The 19617-nt window shown below is 43.5% G+C and overlaps 2 protein-coding genes and 1 long non-coding RNA gene across 3 annotated transcripts in view; 2 read left to right on the forward strand and 1 right to left on the reverse strand.

Moving 5' to 3' along the window:
- The window catches only part of LOC142497433 (uncharacterized), a 40683-nt gene extending 28849 nt beyond the window's left edge, over positions 1-11834 (reverse strand). Inside the window, exon 1 of the long non-coding RNA XR_012802252.1 lies at positions 11762-11834. This is a non-coding gene — a long non-coding RNA (uncharacterized LOC142497433). The remainder of the gene's footprint in view (positions 1-11761) is intronic.
- LOC142497429 (uncharacterized protein ZSWIM9-like) lies at positions 379-10723 on the forward strand. The gene is made up of 3 exons (XM_075605205.1): positions 379-487; positions 1672-1941; positions 6760-10723. Exons 2-3 carry the CDS (start codon positions 1685-1687, stop codon positions 8117-8119), a joined length of 1617 nt encoding a protein of 538 aa, XP_075461320.1. The 5' UTR covers positions 379-487; positions 1672-1684; the 3' UTR covers positions 8120-10723.
- A 20-nt stretch (positions 11835-11854) lies between the features above and the next one.
- Positions 11855-17505, forward strand: LOC142497432 (uncharacterized protein ZSWIM9-like). Its single transcript, XM_075605214.1, has 3 exons — positions 11855-12066; positions 14247-14494; positions 14880-17505. Exons 2-3 carry the CDS (start codon positions 14259-14261, stop codon positions 16252-16254), a joined length of 1611 nt encoding a protein of 536 aa, XP_075461329.1. The 5' UTR covers positions 11855-12066; positions 14247-14258; the 3' UTR covers positions 16255-17505.
- Positions 17506-19617: the final 2112 nt, after the last annotated feature.

The raw sequence follows: 19617 nt of genomic DNA on the forward strand, positions 1-19617 counted from the left end.
AGGTGAAATGTATTCCTCAACATTTCGAATCCCAACGCAGCATGTATCAAGAACACTGTACATTAAGACATGATCCATTATATGCTCTATTAAAGATTGTGAAGAAATGCACATTTTTAAATACTTTGTAAGGATTGTAGTTAATGCAATTTTGGGAGGTATTAAGAGTGCACCTATACTTTTTTTTTTCTTTATAAGCAAAAATGTATTAATGATATATTTTTATTTCTAGAAACCATTAAATATGCTTTCACTAGCCACCACTGCTTTTAGACTTTAATGAAATGCACTCCCGCGGTTTCCCCCCTATATAATAATAGTCAGACAGAGCATCGTGGCACTGCACAGGTTAACCGTGCCACACCAGCGGCCCCCCGAGTCCGCGGTGCATTGTGGGAAGTTATTGGCTCCCGGCACTTGCTGGCCTTCTCTCTGAAATCAACGCAGTGCATGGCGGGATCGCAGGAAGCTGTGTGTTGAAAGTGGGGTGAGTGGGAGCGATGTGTGAGTGAGGTGAGGCAAATACCCGGCCCAGTGGGTGAGGTGAGGGACCGGCCGCGTCACAGTGGTAGGAAGATGCACTAAGCAAACGGCGAGAGCAGGAGGGGGGTATCTGCTTCACTGGCAACTTCTTTGTAATGACCGGTAATGAGCCTGTGCATATTATTATTACAGCACTATTTTCTTTAATGCAAATGTTTATGTTGTAATCCCCTTAAGCGCTCCAGGGGTTAAAAGTGCTGCTGTGAAGTTTTAATGATATAAACAATTAAAGCCACTTTTTTTTTTTTTTATAAACTTTGCTTCATTACCAACTGAATCTGTGCGGTTTATTGGCGAGCAGACTTACCCCGTCCCCTGGCTGTGATCCACTGACTAGGTCACTAGGGGATCGTTACCCTTGCTTTGTTTGCCTGAATGAAAGATGGCCGCCCGGGCTTCAGTGAGTGGCAGCCAGTTCACTGCATACCTTTCAGCTAGTGTCAGCCAGTTCACTGCATACCTTTCAGCTATCCCTGCTTTTGAGTGGATGTGTGGAAAGTACTCGGCCTTTTTTCACAAGTCTGAGGATAGACACATTCATTTGGGTGTAGATATCAATGCAAAAGTAGTGCCGTTTTGGAGCAAAAAAACATCAAATGTATGCAAGATTGTGTGTTGTTTTTTTTTAATACACACAGTGCTATTCTTTCACCCCACAATACACACTAAAATGCTTTCAAATGTAAAAGATGTTGATTTGTTACTTGGCTGAGGGCTTCCAGGATATTGCATCTTTAATGTCACAGGGCTTGTCAGTCTATTTGTCGTTTATTTTTGTCAGAAGCCTCACAGACCTCAAAGGTGATTAAAAAAAAAAAAAATCTCAAAGTATTTTTTTGGGGGGGGGGGGGGGTCCATAACCCCCCAGAACTCACTGATTTGGGTCCTGAGGAATCAACTTTTTGTTACTTTTTCTAGGACCTTCAAGTTTTGAAAATTAGTTTTTCTTCACTCGCTCAGAGCGATACCCCAATTAATTACGATTTTCACTATTAAGAAAATCAATAATTAAAAATAAAGCAGGATTTCTGCTTTAAAAATGTCCTATACATTTTCTTTTTGCAAATACCCTTTGCCTATTTTATCCAATTTTAACAATCTTACATCTTGTTTTCCTTCTTTTCTCAGGTCGACCCTTCCAATGGCAGTGTCTTTGCAGACTCTCACGACAGCGGAGAAGGAGCTGATGTGGAAGGAGTTTTTTTCTTGGGAGGAATTTAGTGACTTTTTTGATGACTGGTGTGAACAAAAGAAATCTCTCTTTCTCATGAGAAACTCTGTACCTATTATAAAATGCAAGTGGTTGGATCTCCAGCCTGAAGTTGTTGCTGCTCTTAAGTTCAACACAGTTCGACTCCTCTGTAAGAGTGGACGTTCTCGCAAAAAGACAGAGCAGAGGTGAGGAAGTCTCGTGCTACAGTAGTGCAATGTACCTGTGAAAGTGGCATACAGAAAATTCCCATCAAATAGAATGAGCACAATCCCAGCAAGCTCAGAACCCCAAAACATATATATATATATGTCGCACAAATAAAAGCATTTCGTTAGCCACAGAACGGTATCATCTATTTATTTTTTGATATATATATATATATATATATATATATATATATATATATATATATATATATATATACACAGAAACAATTAGTAGCGCTAGGGAGGGAATAGTAGTGCTAAAATGTGCAAATTAGTTCTATATATGTGTAATGTAAAAGAAGAATTAAATACGTGTAACAAGTGCATAATGTGAGCATCAAATGATTATAGCATAGGGACAGTCTGTACGGAATAGGCGAAGCTTCTGAGTGGTCAAGCCATTTAGTTAAACCCTTTGGCCAAAGCGTTATAAGCTTTCAAGCCCCATCAAGGCATAACCTGTAACCAGGTCCTATGAGAATTTGCATTTACCTCTGCTGGAGGGAGAATGGCCACAATGCACCTGTACTGCCCTAACCTCCAAACAACTGATACCAATTGAAAATCAAATTTAATAAAGGGTTTAACTAAATTACCCCTTTTCAAGAGTATATATAAGTATTTCACTGTGTATTTTTGTCACATTGGATGTAGCATTGGGCTTTTCTGTCTTTTGTTGTATACTAGTGTTGTACCGGGTACTAATTTTTTTAGAAAACTGGGGTAACGGGTAACCGGGCAAAATCAATCACTTTACCCGGTTACCCGGACAGCACTTACCTGCAGGGTGAGGAAGACTGCAGCGACATCTGGGAGCAGCAGAGGTCCTGGCGGCGGTGACAGCAACAGAAGTCTGTTTTCAGCTTGTGGGAACAGCAGGAATACAGCACACAGCAGATACCAGTGTGAGCCGGGGAACCATGTGACCGGAGCAGGAGCGTTCCTATTGGACAGCCGGCACATGTATTCTTGCTGCACCCGCGCCAGCTGAACACAGACTTCTGTTGCTGCCATGCCACAGGACCTCTGCTGCTGCTCCCAGATGTCGCCACGGTCTTCCTCACTAGTCTTCCTCACCTTCCGTCACCAGGTAAATGATGATGTCTTTTCAGCTACTCGGACATTACTCAGCGCCGCTTCCTACCCGGGCCGGTCCCAGCCCCCTGCTCCGGGTAATTTCCGGGTAGCTGAAAAAGTGCCGGGTAAAATACATATAACGGAAATAGCCGTGTGTGGGTGTGTATGTATACTGGACACCTAACAAGCTCCTATTGAGCCCCCAAAATAACAACAACATGTATATAAGCATATGAGTGTCACAGAGGAGTGCTACTGAGCATGGCAATATATATTTAAAACCAGAGACAGAACATAAAACACAGACAGAGCTCAGTGCACATCCAGTGAAACTCATACACGGTACAGTGCCTAAATATATATGTATAAATATCTATTAAATAAAATGGTCTTTTAGTTTAACAGTTTGGCCAAATTGTTGTAAGACCTTGAGCCAACTGCACGGCAGACCACGTTTCAAGGGTCCCTAACACTAATATAAATTCTTAATAACCTGTGCAATACCAGGAAGAATGATTTATAATAAATCTGTCAATATTAGTTGCAAAGTTCTAAGTCTGATTGAAGCTTTTATTCACCTGTACATTACCAGGAAAAGCACTCTGCATTAGATTTGTCACAATCATACTGCAAGCAAGCAAGTTCCCCTGAGAGTGGGAGATGCTATGGAGTGAGCTTTTAACCATTTAAATGTGAGAGGGGGTAAGCTTCAATTAGGTAGGAGGTTGCCACCCTCCAATCAGCTAATACTAGCTGAACAAGAATTGCAAAACATACTGGACACCTAACAAGCTCCTATATTTATTACTAGCTGATATACCCGGCGTTGCCCGGGCGTGGAAGGGCAGGGAGCATGGAGTGGAAGGGCGGGGGGGGTGGAGGGGCGTAGAAGGGTGGGCAAAGGGCAGGGGGGCAAACGGCAGGGAGGGGCGGGGGGGGGGCAAATGGCACGGAGGGGCGGGGGGGGCAAACGGCAGGGAGGGGCGGGGGGGCAAAGGGGCAGGGGGCAAAGGGCAGGGGAGGGCAGGGGGCAAAGGGCATGTGGGTAGGGGGGGCAGGGGGCAAAGGGCTGGGGGGGCAGGGTGCAAAGGGCTGGGGGAGGGGGGGCAGGGGGAGGGAGGGCAGGGGGCAAAGGGCTGGGGGAGGGAGGGCAGGGGGCAAAGGGCAGAGGGAGGGACGGCAGGGGGAGGGAGGGCAATGGGTAGGGAGGGTAGGGAGGGGGGGCAAAGGGCAGGGGGAGTCAGGGACGCGGTAAATAACCCATTCCCCTGCGTGTACTCACCTTGTACACGGCTGCGCTCCTCTTCCTCCGGGTCACGGCCGCCCTCCTCCTCCACCTCGGGCTCCTCCGCGGCGAGGCTGACACGCTCTGGTGAGGAGGTGCTGTGCCTCTCGCGGGGAGAGGCGGAGACAGCCGGAGGAGCGCCCTTGGGGACGGGGAGCGGCCTGTGTGAGGGGAGAGCCGCAGAGAGCGTGCTGAGTGTGTGGGGGGGGGGGTGAGTGTGTGGGGGGGGGGGTGAGTGTGTGGGGGGGGGGTGAGTGTGTGGGGGGGGGGTGAGTGTGTGGGGGGGGGGTGAGTGTGTGGGGGGGGGGGGGTGAGTGTGTGGGGGGGGGGGGGTGAGTGTGTGGGGGGGGGGGGGTGAGTGTGTGGGGGGGGGGGTGAGTGTGTGGGGGGGGGGGGGGGTGAGTGTGTGGGGGGGGGGGGGTGAGTGTGTGGGGGGGGGGGGGTGAGTGTGTGGGGGGGGGGGGTGAGTGTGGGGGGGGGGGGGTGAGTGTGGGGGGGGGGGGTGAGTGTGTGGGGGGGGGGGGTGAGTGTGTGGGGGGGGGGTGAGTGTGTGGGGGGGGGGTGAGTGTGTGTGGGGGGGGTGAGTGTGTGTGGGGGGGGGTGAGTGTGTGGGGGGGGGGGGTGAGTGTGTGGGGGGGGGGGGTGAGTGTGTGGGGGGGGGGGGTGAGTGTGTGGGGGGGGGGGGGGGTGAGTGTGTGGGGGGGGGGGGGTGAGTGTGTGGGGGGGGGGGGTGAGTGTGTGGGGGGGGGGGGTGAGTGTGTGGGGGGGGGTTGAGTGTGTGGGGGGGGGGGTTGAGTGTGTGGGGGGGTTGAGTGTGTGGGGGGGGGGGGTTGAGTGTGTGGGGGGGGGGGTGAGTGTGTGGGGGGGGGGTGAGTGTGTGGGGGGGGGTGAGTGTGTGGGGGTGAGGGAGTGGCCTATGGGTGGCCGCGCTCCTCTTCCTCTGGGTCACGGCCGCCCTCCTCCTCCACCTCGGGCTCCTCCGCGGCGAGGCTGACACGCTCCGGTGAGGAGGTGCTGTGCCTCTCGCGGGGAGAGGCGGAGACAGCCGGAGGAGCGCCCTTGGGGACGGGGAGCGGCCTGTGTGAGGGGAGAGCCGCAGAGAGCATGCTGAGTGTGTGTGTGTGGGGGGGGTTGAACGGGTGAGGGAGAGCGCCGGGTGAGGGAGTGGCCTATGGGTGGTGAGAGCCGTGGGGAGCGCTCTTGGGGATGGTCAGTTGGGGGAGCGGTCTATGTGAGGGGAGAGCCGCAGAGAGCGAGGGGGGGTGGTGTGTGTGTGTGTTTTGGGCCGTCACTCCGCCTCAGGCCAATGAGAGGTGTGCGGGGGCGGGCGGACCAAGGGACCAATGAGATTTCCCCTAGGGACACAGGCCATGCAGACAAACATACAGTGCTTTCACAAATATATAGTAGATAAAAGATAAATCATTCTTTCTGGTATTGCACAGGTTATTAAGAATTTATATTAGTGTTAGGGACCGTTGAAACGTGGTCTGCCGTGCAGTTGGCTCAGGGGCTTACAACAATTTGGCCAAAATGTTGAACTAAAAGACCATTTTATTTAATAGATATTTATACATATATATTTAGGCACTGTACCGTGTATGAGTTTCACTGGATGTGCACTGAGCTCTGTCTGTGTTTTATGTTCTGTCTCTGGTTTTAAATATATATATATATCTTAACCCCCTTATAACGCTGTGCTTGGGGTCCAACGAATCACATCGCGCTATAAGCGGATCGCGTTAGAAATAATGTACAATTGTATGCATTGTACAATAAAAAATTTAAGATACCAATAATCGTGTTGCAAAGTATTCAGAAATACAAAAATTGGGAGCCACGCTTGCATTGCGCTATAAGCGGATTCGCGTTGTAACGGATCGCGTTATAACGAGGTTGAGCTGTATATATATTCACAAAAAAAAATTCTGAGCTTGCTGGGATTGTGTTTATTAATTTGATTTTCAACGGGTATCAGTTGTTTGAAGGTTAGTGGCCCCTCCTCCCAGGGTTTAAGCTCACCCCACCCCACTTTTAAGTAGCAGGTTTTATTTGCATGGGGCTTTTCTGTATTTTGGTGTCAAATAGGAAGTAAATGTATGGTATACCAATTTGGAACTGTTGCTGTGAAAGGCCCAACAAAGCCATTAAAATTAGGGCAGTTGACCAAGATGTCAAAAAATGCAAAGTATCTTAAAGGGTATTTATTAAGAAAAGATCAGAATCTTTCCCTGGTTTGTTTTGTTTTCTACTTTTCATATTATGTAGAATTTAAAAGTAGTGTTCTATATAAAAAAAAAAAGTTAACTATGTCAATAATTTATTTTTTTTGATATATAAACTCTTGAATAAAACATATACTTCAGTAGCAATCTGTGAAGTATAAACCTTTAATAAAAAAAAAATCATGCAGTAATATATTTTTTTTCTTTCAGGATACGCAAGGAACTGTGTGGAGCTTATATTTTCCTTCGATTGAGTGATGAGCGGGACAGACTTGTCATCTCCAGGTGCCAGCTAACACACACCCATTCGCTGTGTCCTCTTACCTTCTCGTATAACTTCAAAAGAGGTTACCTAATGGCAAATTCCTGCCTGCCTTTACGTATAACCAACCAACTGTCCAAGCGGTTTCTTGGTACTATGGACATCCAGCGTCTCTTGTCCGCATGCAAGACCTATGAAAATGGAGTTCTGGATACACTCAGGGCTTTGGACAATGTCACCACTAAAGATCCTGGTGCAAAAGTCAAAGTGGTGTTTGTTAAGGATAGGTCTGTTGTGAAAACAGTCTTTATCCTTACTTCACAGATGCGGACAATTTGCCAACGTTTCCCAGTAATGATGCTTTTTGACCAGATTGGTAGTATTAACAAGGAGTTTGACCTGTACACACTTCTTTGTGTTGATACAAATGGTCAAGCAAGGGAAATTGCTTTCTTTTTAACACTAAAGAACACACCAGATGTACTGCGTTTCACTTTAGCTTCTCTTGTTCAGAGTATACCAGAAATAAAGTTGAAAGTGCAGTGTATAACATTGGGCTCGTTATTTACCGACCCAAAAGTGGTGAAAGAACTGCTTCCCAATGCCAGGGTTCAGATTTGTCGCTCTCAAGTTCTGGAGACCTTGTATTCTAAGGCCCAAGAACTGGGAGTGCCAGAATATGAGGCTATCTGGCCTTTTCTTTGTGAGCTATCTTCCTCTGAAACCTTGGAGAACTATGATGAAGCGGTCAAGAAGATGAAACTCCTGTTTCCCACTGTCTTTTTTAAATACTTTTGGAAACACTGGCACCCACTTCGTCATGTGTGGGTGAAAGTTTGGACGGACAACTCAATTGAGGTTGATGCTGGTGAACTGATTAGGTTACACCAGCACACCTATCTCCTTGCAATCAGCAATGCCTCAACATTATCACAGTGCATCCTGGTCCTAATGGCCCAACATATGTCTGAGATGGACAATGAAGATCTGAATGGGGAGGAGGAGGCTACTAGCTACAAATTAGTCTGCAAATCAGAGCCAGCTAGTCTTATAGAGGAGGAACTGAGCTTTGCAAAACAAGGAACTTATGACATTCGAGAAACTTCTGATGGCTTTTCCTTAAGTGATGGCGCCTCTGTATTTAGCATGGACTCGAAATTGACCTCCTGCAGCTGCACTATCTACAACTCTAGCCTGCTTCCCTGTCGACATTTGTTTATTGCCCGTTTCCAAACTGGGCTGGCACTTTTTGACATGAACCTTCTTTTGCAAAACAAGTCAGCTCTTTTACAAAGAGACATTGTGTGAAAGAACTCTGTTGGATCTTTTTCTAAATGTTTTAATTCTGCTTGACTCTTGCTGATAGTAAATAGTGTACTTTTCTCAGGATTTCACAGCTCACGATTGCCAGCTCCATAGCCCACATGTATTACATACTACTACATTAAATATTTTCCAGGAAATATAGTGAGATTTCCATCTAGTTTTCAGTTGTTTTGGTGTAGCTAAAATATTATATGCTGTTGTGTCAATCCTGCCACAGGGGAGAGGTGTCAGGTGACTAGATCTTTGGAGAAGCCTAATTTTTGGGGATCTCATTTCTCCAATTAGAATATTATTTGCATATAGAGTTGCATGATGTTTATTTTCAGGGGACATGTTTATGTATGGCTATGGAGGTTACTCCAAGGATTGAATCTTTCCCAGCCTAGCATTTCTGGTTTAGCGAGTGCAAATAGGAATCTTTTAGGCCACTGCTGTGACCTTTCACCGTTTTCTAGGACATGTTTCATAAACAAGTAAAGCCCCTTTAAAATGGATTTATGGAGTAAGATGTACTTGGAGGACCAGTGAGGCGAGGAGACGGTCCTTGGCCGCCAGGATGGCGAATCCTCACACTATATGTCAGTGCATTAAAGTAAGGAAGATGGGACTCCTCCCAGCTGGAGATAGGACACTATATAACTTGTTTGAGAAACTATAAACTCCTCTTATGACTGTGATCGGTAAGTTGTTCTGTGTCCTACCCCCCTTTTAGGAGAACATTCTTTGTGTGGCGAATGAATCTGCTTTATAGTCACTTCCGATTTCCTGTGGTGCAGAGCTCATCCACGAGCTGCTGTAGCGCTGCTCTACCCTCACCCAGGAACTGTTGTTTCTTCCCAAAGGCCAAGCGTAGCTGCAAGCCAGGTGCCAGTTGCATCCCACCTAGAACCTATCTGTCCAAGCAACCAATTGCACACAAGCCTCAACTAGTGGTATGCTGTGTTGGAAACTGGGTTTTCTGCCTCCGGGGATGCCAGGGTGTTGTGGAACACTGCAGTTGCAAGACTTCTCTAGCTTCTTTGCATGGAAGGGTGTGTCTTTACTCCAACATCCTGTGCAGCAGTGATGTAATCAACAAGACGACCAACCCAGAAGTCTTGGCCTGTATGGAGGATCTTTTAAAAGAGGATCCTTTCCCACACAAAGCTGGAGATACTCTAGGTGCTAGGAAAAGTGCAGGGCTGGACTTTAACTTTTTTTTGTATTGTATAACTCCTTTCTGGCAGTAAGACTCAACACTTACATGAGGACTCGGTTGTTAAACCAAAAGGTATGTTGATAAATCTAAGCACCTAAATTGCATGTCTGCTGCAGGTCATCCAGGGAAACTGCCAGCTGTGCATCAGGAAGAGGCACTAGATCTAGTCCGAGTTCTCTACTTGGTTTAAGACATCTCTGGTAGAGACCTTCAAAGTCACCAAAGAAGCATTTCAATGTTCTTTAAAGCACCCCAGACACGAAATATCTTATGAGGTAGACTCTATGATTTCTCAAGTGCAGAATTGTATTGTATGTCTTAATTTATATAGCGCCATTAATGTACATAGCGCTTCACAGTAGTAATACACGTGGTAATCAAATAAATAACAGATAATATAAATAACAGATCATGGGAATAAGTGCTTCAGACATAAAAGTAACATTAAGGAAGAGGAGTCCCTGCTCCGAGGAGCTTACAGTCTAATTGGTATGTGGGGAGAATGTACAGAGACAGTAGGAGGGAGTTCTGGTAAGTGCGTCTGCAGGGGGCTAAGCTTTATATCATGTGTCCAGTATTATCCACAGTGCTATTCATATGCTTGTTTAAGCAAGTGTGTCTTAAGGTGGGTCTTAAAGGTGGATAGAGTGGGTGCTAGTCGGGTATTGAGGGGAAGGGCATTCCAGAGGTGCGGGGCAGTCAGTGAAAAAGGTTTAAGGCGGGAGAGGGCTTTAGATACAAAGGGGGTAGAAAGAAGACATCCTTGAGATGAACGCAAGAGTCGGGATGGTGTATAACGAGAAATTAGGGCTGAGATGTAAGGTGGGGCAGAAGAGTGTAAAGCTTTAAAAGTATCAGAGAATATTCAGCAGACATATAGCTTCAGTAATCAATGGATGTAAGGAACATACAAACTTCAACGTGAACTGCATTGACAAGCTCACTAAAAGAGATGGCATCAACGCTCAGCCTTGCAGGGGGGGTGGGGGGGGGGTGAAGACTACTTAGTTTAAATTTTAAACACGCTGGTCAAGATTTTTTTTTTTTTTTTTTTTACACTTCATAGAAAATAAAAATCCTGAAGCTTTCCCATGCATAGAGTAATCAAAGAATAAATTATAAACGAATGACAGAGCCAATACAGGTAGTGGAACTGCCAATAAGTTTAACAATAATTTAATTCAAGCCCGAAGATGAAGAATGAGCGTATCCACTCAGGATAGGTGCTGCCAGGTTCACCAGAATGACGACCATTCCTTTGTAGGTTGCAGCCTCATAGAGACTAAATGGATAAATTAAATAGATGGATTGCTGAAGAGGTTGTATTCTACACGCGTAGGTGCGTTTCTAACCATCTATTGCTGAGCTTGTAATAAAATTGATCTTTATATCTGAGTTGTCCTGGATTTTTCATCTTTTCTGGCCCAGTGTTTGCTATAATTTTGGCAGTGCTCCGTTATCATCTACACCTTCGAATCTTCTACTGCGGATTGCACGCCCTGCAAAATACTGGACCGTCTCTGCGGCTATAAAGTAATGGGCTATAAGTCCTTTATATTACCTTGCTATATATTGAATTGGACCTTGCTATACCAGTTTGGGCAGATGTGAGTGTGTCTTATGTTGTGGTGGTCAGGTGGACACCACTAGACACACACCCCTCTCTGGCTGAGATACTACATATAACATTGGACAATCAAAACAGCATCCGGATACATATTGTTTAAAAAAGGAAACATTCATGTACAGAGTCACATATGGTTTTGACACCATATACAGTATCAGGTTTTCAGGATATCCTTGCTTCAGCACAGGTGGCTCAATTAGTGGCTAAGTCGAAGATTGTACCATTTGTGCTGAAGCAGGGATATCCTGAAAACGTGACCTGTAGATAGTGCTTGAGGACTGGAGTTGGCAACCCCTGCTCTAACCTCTTTATTTAAGCGCTATCCCTACAGTGGGATCTGCCTGTAAGTTTTAGAATGGTTGATTCGGTTAACAGAATGTGTGATCTGAAGCCGAAAATTCAAACAATAAAAAAACGGGGTGCGCAGTGTCTTTCAGGGTACTTTTAATTATTGTGTTTTTCTGAAAAGAAATGTTTGGAAAGGTCTCACCTTTTCACTGAAGTCTGTTTGCAGTCAAGAAAACATCAATTGATACATTATCGGAGTTGGGAGGGAACCATCCCCATGGTGCCAAAGTTTGGCGTCAATTGTATTGTGATTTTATTTCTTTAGTGCGACCACGTATGTAGAATGTAAGTATTATAGAAAGAAGCAATCCAGGGAAGAGTAAATAGGTTCATGCTAGTGCATATTGTAAATAAGTGAATAATACTTACACGTTAACAGTGGGATAGGAACTCCTGCACTGAAGGTTACTACCCAGACCCCCCAACCCCCCCCCCCCCCCAACAAACTCACACGGCAGTGAAGGGGTTATAGGACTGGCACCAGCGGGAAGAATGACCTTTCATGACAGCTCCGTGTTGTGAGCCGCAAAGCATGCCGGGAGTGATGCTCTGCCCACCCCTTTCTGAGTGTACAGTACATCTGCAGTAGTCTGTTGGAGGGCCTGGGATCGGTGTATTGCAGGGCCCAGACTGTGGCGTGCAGCGCAGTGTGCATACAATAATGAATCACACACAGCCAGGATAAATCCACGCGCGTGGAGCACGGGCTGCGAGTGTGGGAGGAAGCCTGTTGTTTGAGTCACTGGTGAACAAGGGGTGAGTGTTGCAAGTGATAACCCGTTATATCTGTGCATGAAGCTCAAACCTGTGCTGTTACTTCACATTGAGAAACTCCCCATCTCATGCTCACAAGTACTGTACATACTTTCCCTATCCACGTGGACAGGACACCCTAGATTTGCTGCTGCAACCTTCACTATGTTGTGTTGATATTCTTAATCTTTAATATATTGTCCAATGCAGTTGACCATCATTTAGGAGCACACCATTGAATGGTAATCTAGTAACGCATATTCAATAGTAGAAATGGCTTGATTACCAGCTTTTGATTTGGGCTTTTCAGCACTGATTTTGAGACACTGCCAGCACTAAATAGCTAAAATGCCTCCATTTTGTCTGTATATGTTATTTCTCAGACACATTATACTCGTGGTTATAACTTTTTAGTTTTATTGGTTTTGCAGCAAAGAGAGAGGAGAGGTGGACATAAACATGAAGTGATAAAGAAGTACATTGTGTAAATAGACAAGCACCTGACACACACCTTGTTAACTGGAGCAGATAATTTGTAATTTACTGAAGATCATACAGCATTTATTATGCCTAATGCTACACTGAAAATGTATTCACTTTAAAAAAAAGTGCCTGTCCAAATGTTACTTCTACGGGTCATGTGAAAAAGAGTATTTTGTTTCTCTGGGTTCCCTGCAATTCCTGTTTATCACATACTTCTTGCCATTTATGGTTGTCTGGCTAATTACGATTTTGTAAACTCTTAACGTGCAACGTAAGAGAGAGGAAAAACGACATTAGCCTGTTTCAGTGATTTACAAACAGTTTCAGGATGAAAAATTATATTGAGATTTCATCAATCTCCATATATTTGGTGGCCATGGGGATTTAAATCTCTCTCTCTCTCTCTCTTTCTTTCTTTCTTTCTTTCATTTCTTTCCTTTCTTTCATTTCTTTCTTTCATTTCTTTCTTTTATTTCTTTCTTTTATTTCTTTCTTTCATTCCCGGTGTCGGCTCCTTGTGACCTTGGGCAAGTCACTTTATCTCCCTGTGCCTCAGGCACCAAAAACATAGATTGTAAGCTCCACGGGGCAGGGACCTGTGTCTGTAAAGCGCTACGTATAACTAGCAGCGCTATACAAAAACATGCTATTATTATTATTATATATCTATCTATCTATACACACACACCCTTTAATGCCTACGATGCTCTCTGAACATCACAAGGGGAAACATTCCAGGAAATCTTCTAAGGTTCTGGGAACATCGTATGAATTCCTGGTGGAGATTCTAATTAATGTGAATGGTAAACACGATCAGAAGTGGAGCGGGCTTTAGATCGCAGCTATATGATTGTTTTACCCTGAACAGTCATGTGGTTAAGATCCCGCTGCTGATGGTCTTGCAGTATCCTAAGAGGGTTAAGACCTTAATAGTTTTTACTTTAATATTGAACTGAAATGCGCCTCATGACAACTGTTTTTAGTTCATTTCTAAGCAGCGTAGTTTACTGCAAAACTATATTTCTTTAAAATGGAAACAGAATTTGATGGCAGATAAGAACCACTTGATCGACCTTGTTTGCCCATTTTCCTATCTGCTCTTAAAGCTGCAGTTCAAGCTGACGTTTAAAAATAAATATTTTTTTCCCCGTTCAATATGTGCATCAATACAATCTGCACACTGACAAGTGATTAGCCGAGTTGTCGATCGATCCGTTCTCCTGTGATCGATCAGCGAAGGTTCAGCTCAGGGGTTCTTTATATCACTGTTAGGGCTGCAGAAGAGAACCAATGATGCAAAGTTTTGTGGGGAAGATCATGTGACCAGGCAGGCACTAGATACAATTGGTGCACTGCTAGAGAGAGGGCAAAAGGGTGTGCCAGAGTCTGTCTCAGAAGAGGATGGGGATGTGACTTGGAAATTGTTGCTATAGAAACAAAACTGCTTGTTGGATTATAATACATAAAAAATGTCTTTAAAAATGTTTTTTTCAAACCAAATGCTACAAGTATTTTCTAATTGTACAGAACTGATTTATTAAAAAAAAAAACACATGTTGGATATTGCTTGAACTGCAGCTCTAAACCTCAGACCCTATTTGATCATTGACTTTCTTCCATATTGAGGATAGCTGTAACACATTATCTGCTCTGAAAAAAAAATTGTGTGTGTGTTTTACTTTTTCCGTCTGTCTTTTTAGGCTATACATGCAATGGACGAGTCAGAGCTGCAGTTAAAGGAGTTCTTCTCCTGGGAAGAGTGCAGCGCTTTTTTTGATGCTTGGTGTGAGGAAAGGAAGGTTCTCTTCTTTGTTAAGAACTCCATGCCGCTCAGCAAGTGTAAATGGGCATCTGAGCCTCTCCAGCCTGAAGTGGTAGAAGCACTGAAGTACAGCTCTCTCCGTCTTGCCTGCAAGGATGTGTATGGCACCAGGAAGCGAGCCCAGGGGTAAGGTTACTGCAGTCCGCAATAGGCATGCACAACAGTTGTGACAGAGACAGATTATCCAATTGTATTCCCAATTCAGTGATGAACTGTAGAGAAACACTGTCCCAAAAATAGTCATCAGGAGCAAATTATACAAGAACTTTTATTGGAATAGACAACACAATGAGTATTAAACTTTATTCTTGAGAGGTTGCATTGATTCATTTGTAATATGAAGGATATTGGAAATCTATGATAATCATTCAAATGACCAAGTTGTAATTTTGTTACCAGATGTGGGACTATCCTGCTTTCCAGTTTCTTATGTTATTGCCTGTATTTCTTGTCTCTGAAGCAGTAGAATGTTTGAACTCTGTGAGACCTGTTCTGTTCCTTCTCTTGCTAGGAAACCGAAAGAGCAGACGAAGCAACGCAAGGGCTGTGGCGCCTATATCGTTTTAAGAATGAGTCAGAAAAAGAACAGTCTCATTGTCACCGAGTGCCAGCTGAATCACAACCATGTCGTGTGCCCCCTTGAGTTTGCATACTACTTCAAAAAGGGGTACTTGTTGGCCAACTCGTGTCTGCCTGTACGTACCACCAACAAGATCTCAAAGCAATTTGTGGCAGCTCAGGAAATCAAACGCCTTTTATCTTACTGCAAAACCAAGGACAATGGTGTCATGGACACTCTGCATGCCCTAGATAATCTTTTTACTAATGATCCAGGAACTAAAGTGAAACTGGTGTTCATAGAAGACAAAGTAATTGTCAAGACTGTATTTTTTGTTACTTCCTTGATGAGATCCCTCTTGCAACGTTTCCCACCGGTGTTGTTTTTTGACCGCATTGTGAGTTTTAATGAAGAATTTGACCTATACGGCTTCATTTGTGCAGATGCCAACTCCAGAGGAAGAGACTGCGCCTATGTTCTAGCACGGAAGGGGACCCCTAACATTTTGCGTTTTGCTCTGGCATCACTGGTACAAAGTGTGCCCGATGTAAAGTTTAAAGTCCGATGTGTAACACTTGGCATAGATATTGGGGAGAAGGAGGTGGTGATGGAGATATTGCCCCATGCCAGGGTTCAGATATTCCGCTCACAGGTTTTGCAGACACTGTTTAGGAAGGCTCATGAGATGGATTCTGCTGAGGATAAAAAAATCTGGCCTTTACTCTGTGACATAGCTGCTTCCGCTACACCAGAAGCTTATAGTCAGGCAATGAGAAACATGGATCTGATTTTTTCCAAGAGCTTTATGAAATACTATAAGGATCAGTGGCACTCATGTCGTGAGATGTGGGTTGAAATCTGGGCTCTTGAGACTGCACAAGATTTGAACCCAAGTGAGCTCATCTCTCAGCACAAGCAGAAGCTGATTGCAGGACTACATTCTAATGCAACAGTGGCTGAGTGCATTCTGGATCTTATGCTCATTCAGACCCCTAAGGAGGATATACAAAACCTAAACGATGATGAGGTTGCTACCCGCTACCGCTCTATCTGTAATGCTGAGCCAGCCAGCATGATTGAAGAAGAACTTGGCTCCTCAAGGCATGGTGCATATGATATTAAAGAGACTACTAATGGATTCTCTCTCAGTGATGGTGTCTCTGAATTTTTCATGGACCAGGAGCTGGTGACATGCAGCTGCACGATCCATGTCTCCAGTCTTCTTCCCTGTCGGCATCTCTTTGCCACACGTCTCCAGAATGGGGAGGCACTTTTTGACTTAAAACTGTTACAGAAGAACACAATGGCGCTTACCAAAATATTATAGGTGTGGGAGAAGACTGTTTTTATACACTTATTTTGAATGACCTCTATATTAGCGCCATGGTATATAGACTCAGCCAGCCCTCTGCTGTGACACAAAGTTGTGTGCAGCTTCTAGGAAGTTTCACTTACATTTCTTATTAAATGTAACATGGTTGTTGTCTCTAAATTGTATGAAAAAGGCAATGTAAAACCAAATCCTAGACAGAAGGGGACCTGGAGTTCTAAAATAAGCTACGGAAATACGTTAATATACATGGTAAAATATTTGCAATAACTATCAATGGTGCATCTTTTAACAATTTGCAAGGCTTGAAATAACCTATTATTCTTAAAGTGGAACATATCTTCCAAAGTGGTGTATTTTTGCCATTTTTATAAGCACAAAAGCATTAAAACATTGAGGCCTGATATGTACATGCATTACTCCTATTTATTAAACAACGAAAAACAATGAGCTGTAGCACAACATGCATACATCTACTTTGTTTTGACTAAGCATCAAGATCAATCTAAGGGGCTTATGCAGAGACGTCCGTTAAGGACAATCTCGGCAGGTTTTTGCCAAAAATGTCCGCTGTGAAAGTGTTCGTGGCGAGAACTTGGCGGGAAAATTCAAATCCGCCATAATTATTTAATTTCCAAACATATTAGCCAGACGGGTGGCGAGAAGCTTGAATTCGCCATTTTCAGAACGCGCAGTATGCCAGTAGCTCCGATGCGCTTGTATGCGCCAATCGGGGGTATTAAATGGCGCGTTTGTGTACTATTAAGCCCGCCAACAAAAGTTGGCTTTATGCTGGCTAACGACTGCGCGTCTCTGCATTCCGTGTTTCACGCCAAGTGAAACTCGGCAAATTTACCATTTACTTTACACAGGGCTACCGGAGTACCCTGCATAGGACGCATTTAAAAGGCAATCCTATGGCGAATTTATTGCCGTTACACCCGTACCTCTCTGCATAAGCCCCTGTATGTTTGTTATCGGTTCCCCTTTAATTTTTGTTTCAGACATTTGGTTACCCGGATGGATGGAGATATACATATGGAGGGTCATGATAAAAGGCAGATCGATGCATGATCGGGTGATTTTGCTGTTATATCTATTCTGTTAAACATCTTCACTTCAAGTACAGGGAAATTATTGATTATGCTATATTTATTTATTGTTTACTCAATTTTGCTATGTAGAAAACAAAATGGGGAAAAAAAACTATCGCAGAAAATTATTATTTTTTTTAATTTGAAAAGAAAACCTGTCACTTGTTTTTATTACATGATTGTCGTGGCATACACATGGGTGTATCAAATATGATGGCGGAGCAATGTACTGTTTTTTTTATGAAAGAAAGGTAACCTTCAATGAATGAAAAGAAGATTGTGGGCACTAATGGATATTATCTACAATCTTGTGGTGGTTAGACATATCATAATCCGATATTTAAAATTGATAGATTTCCGCTGCCTGGGTGACGGTAAGGGGATCTCAACTCCCTAAAACATAGTTAGTGGGAAAAAGCACCCTAGCGCAGAAAATCTAAGAAATACTATACCCTTAAATTGTTAAGTTGCTCAATGGTACAGAGGTTCCTAGAATAAAAATGCAGTTGTGTAAAGTATAAAAAAATTATTTTTAAAATTAAATTTAAAGTTAACACGGTTGTACAAATAATAATGACAAATACAAAACTAACAATTTAGTATACCTAAAACCCAGGTGGGTGTATTTTGTATATGTATTGGGGAGGTGGGGGTATTTTGTATATGTATTGTGGTGGTGGGGTCTTTTTAAAATGAATTGGGGCCACTCAGCCAGACACCCTGCCAGCCACTCACACACAATTCTTATTAGGAATTTATTCAATTTTTTAAAAATGGGGTGGGGCTAGGTGGCGAGTAGATTTTTTTTTGGTTTGGTTCAGCGAGTAGATTTTTGGATGATTTGTCAAGCATTGCATATATGTGTGTATATTTAACCCCCCAGGCCCATACTGAATCCCCCCCAGGCGTTTGCATTGTCATTTTCCCCCCATATTAACAATAACAAGAAAACAGTTAAGTAAAAGTTGTGCGCTAAAAAAAAATGTTGTGGTAGGTGTGCTGTTGGGGGGAGGCAGGGGGGGGGGGCTGCTCCTTTCATTTGTCCTGGGCCCCATGATTTCTGTTGGCAGGGTTTCAGGTGTCTCTCAATCACCCTACGCGTATGAACAGTTCGGCAGGGGCTTAATTACAACTGCTGTAAGCACCCTTTTATAGTGATCACTGATGCAATTAGCAGAATTTTCATTTATGATTTGTGAAGATTTCTCCTTGCACAATGGTCTTTGCTTTTAGTTCTAAGTACTTTCAGGCTGATTGTGGAGATGTATGTTGGACAAGTTATTGTTGAAGTTGATAAATTCCCACCTGTTATGGGCTTTTAGAGCATATCTTTACGTTCAATTGTTTATTGCTAAATTCACTGGACCAGTAAGTAGCATTAAACATATGATAGCTTCAATTACAGAACTGCATTATTTGTTACAAAGAAATTTTAACACTATAAATTCTAAGAGGGAAATTTGTGTAGAGAACAGCATATTACACAGTTTTTCCTAGGTCCAAGGTCTGCAACCCTGCCTTTCAGCCATTATCACCTAGCATACGGTGCTAGGACATGTTATTGGCTATATGCTAAAGGTGGAGGTTTTTTGTCACCTCATTCACCCACCATAACTTAGTGTGTGAGTGGTCTCTGTCTCTGCAGGGTGGAAATCCAACTAGATTGGACTGTTTGTCTATTCCCCTGTGATCAGGGAAGAGGGTGTATTAAATCCCTATCAGAGACACAAAGTGGAGACACTGATTCTTCTTGGTCTTTTATCTTGGGCCATAGTGCCTAAATACATTAAGCAAAATCAATTGAAGCACAAAACACTGATTGGGAATATATTCCTTGAATGTTAATATACTCTGTGTGTGTGTGTGTGTGTGTGTGTGTGTGTGTGTGTGTGTGTGTGTGTGTATAAAAAATTGTTTGCTTTGATTAATATGTGTGTTTTATTAAGTGTTGAATATAATTGGGGTTTAGGTATACTAAATTTATAGTTTGGAATTTGTTGTTATTATTTGTATAACCGTATTAAATTAATTTAAAAAATATTTTTTTTATACTGCATTTTTATTTTAGGAACCTCGGTACCATTGAACAACTTAACAATTTAAGGGTATAGTATTTCTTAGATTTTCTGCGCTAGGGTTTTTTTTTCCACAAACCTTCAATGAATGTCTTATTCTCCCTTTGCGTAACAGTTATTGATGTTGTAGATAATGGTATGTGTGAATGTGTCTTTTTGAGCTTAAGCAGCACGGTCACTATTTATGGACG

The sequence above is a fragment of the Ascaphus truei genome, chromosome 6 (assembly GCF_040206685.1).
Source record: "Ascaphus truei isolate aAscTru1 chromosome 6, aAscTru1.hap1, whole genome shotgun sequence".
NCBI classification, from domain to species: Eukaryota; Metazoa; Chordata; class Amphibia; order Anura; family Ascaphidae; genus Ascaphus; species Ascaphus truei.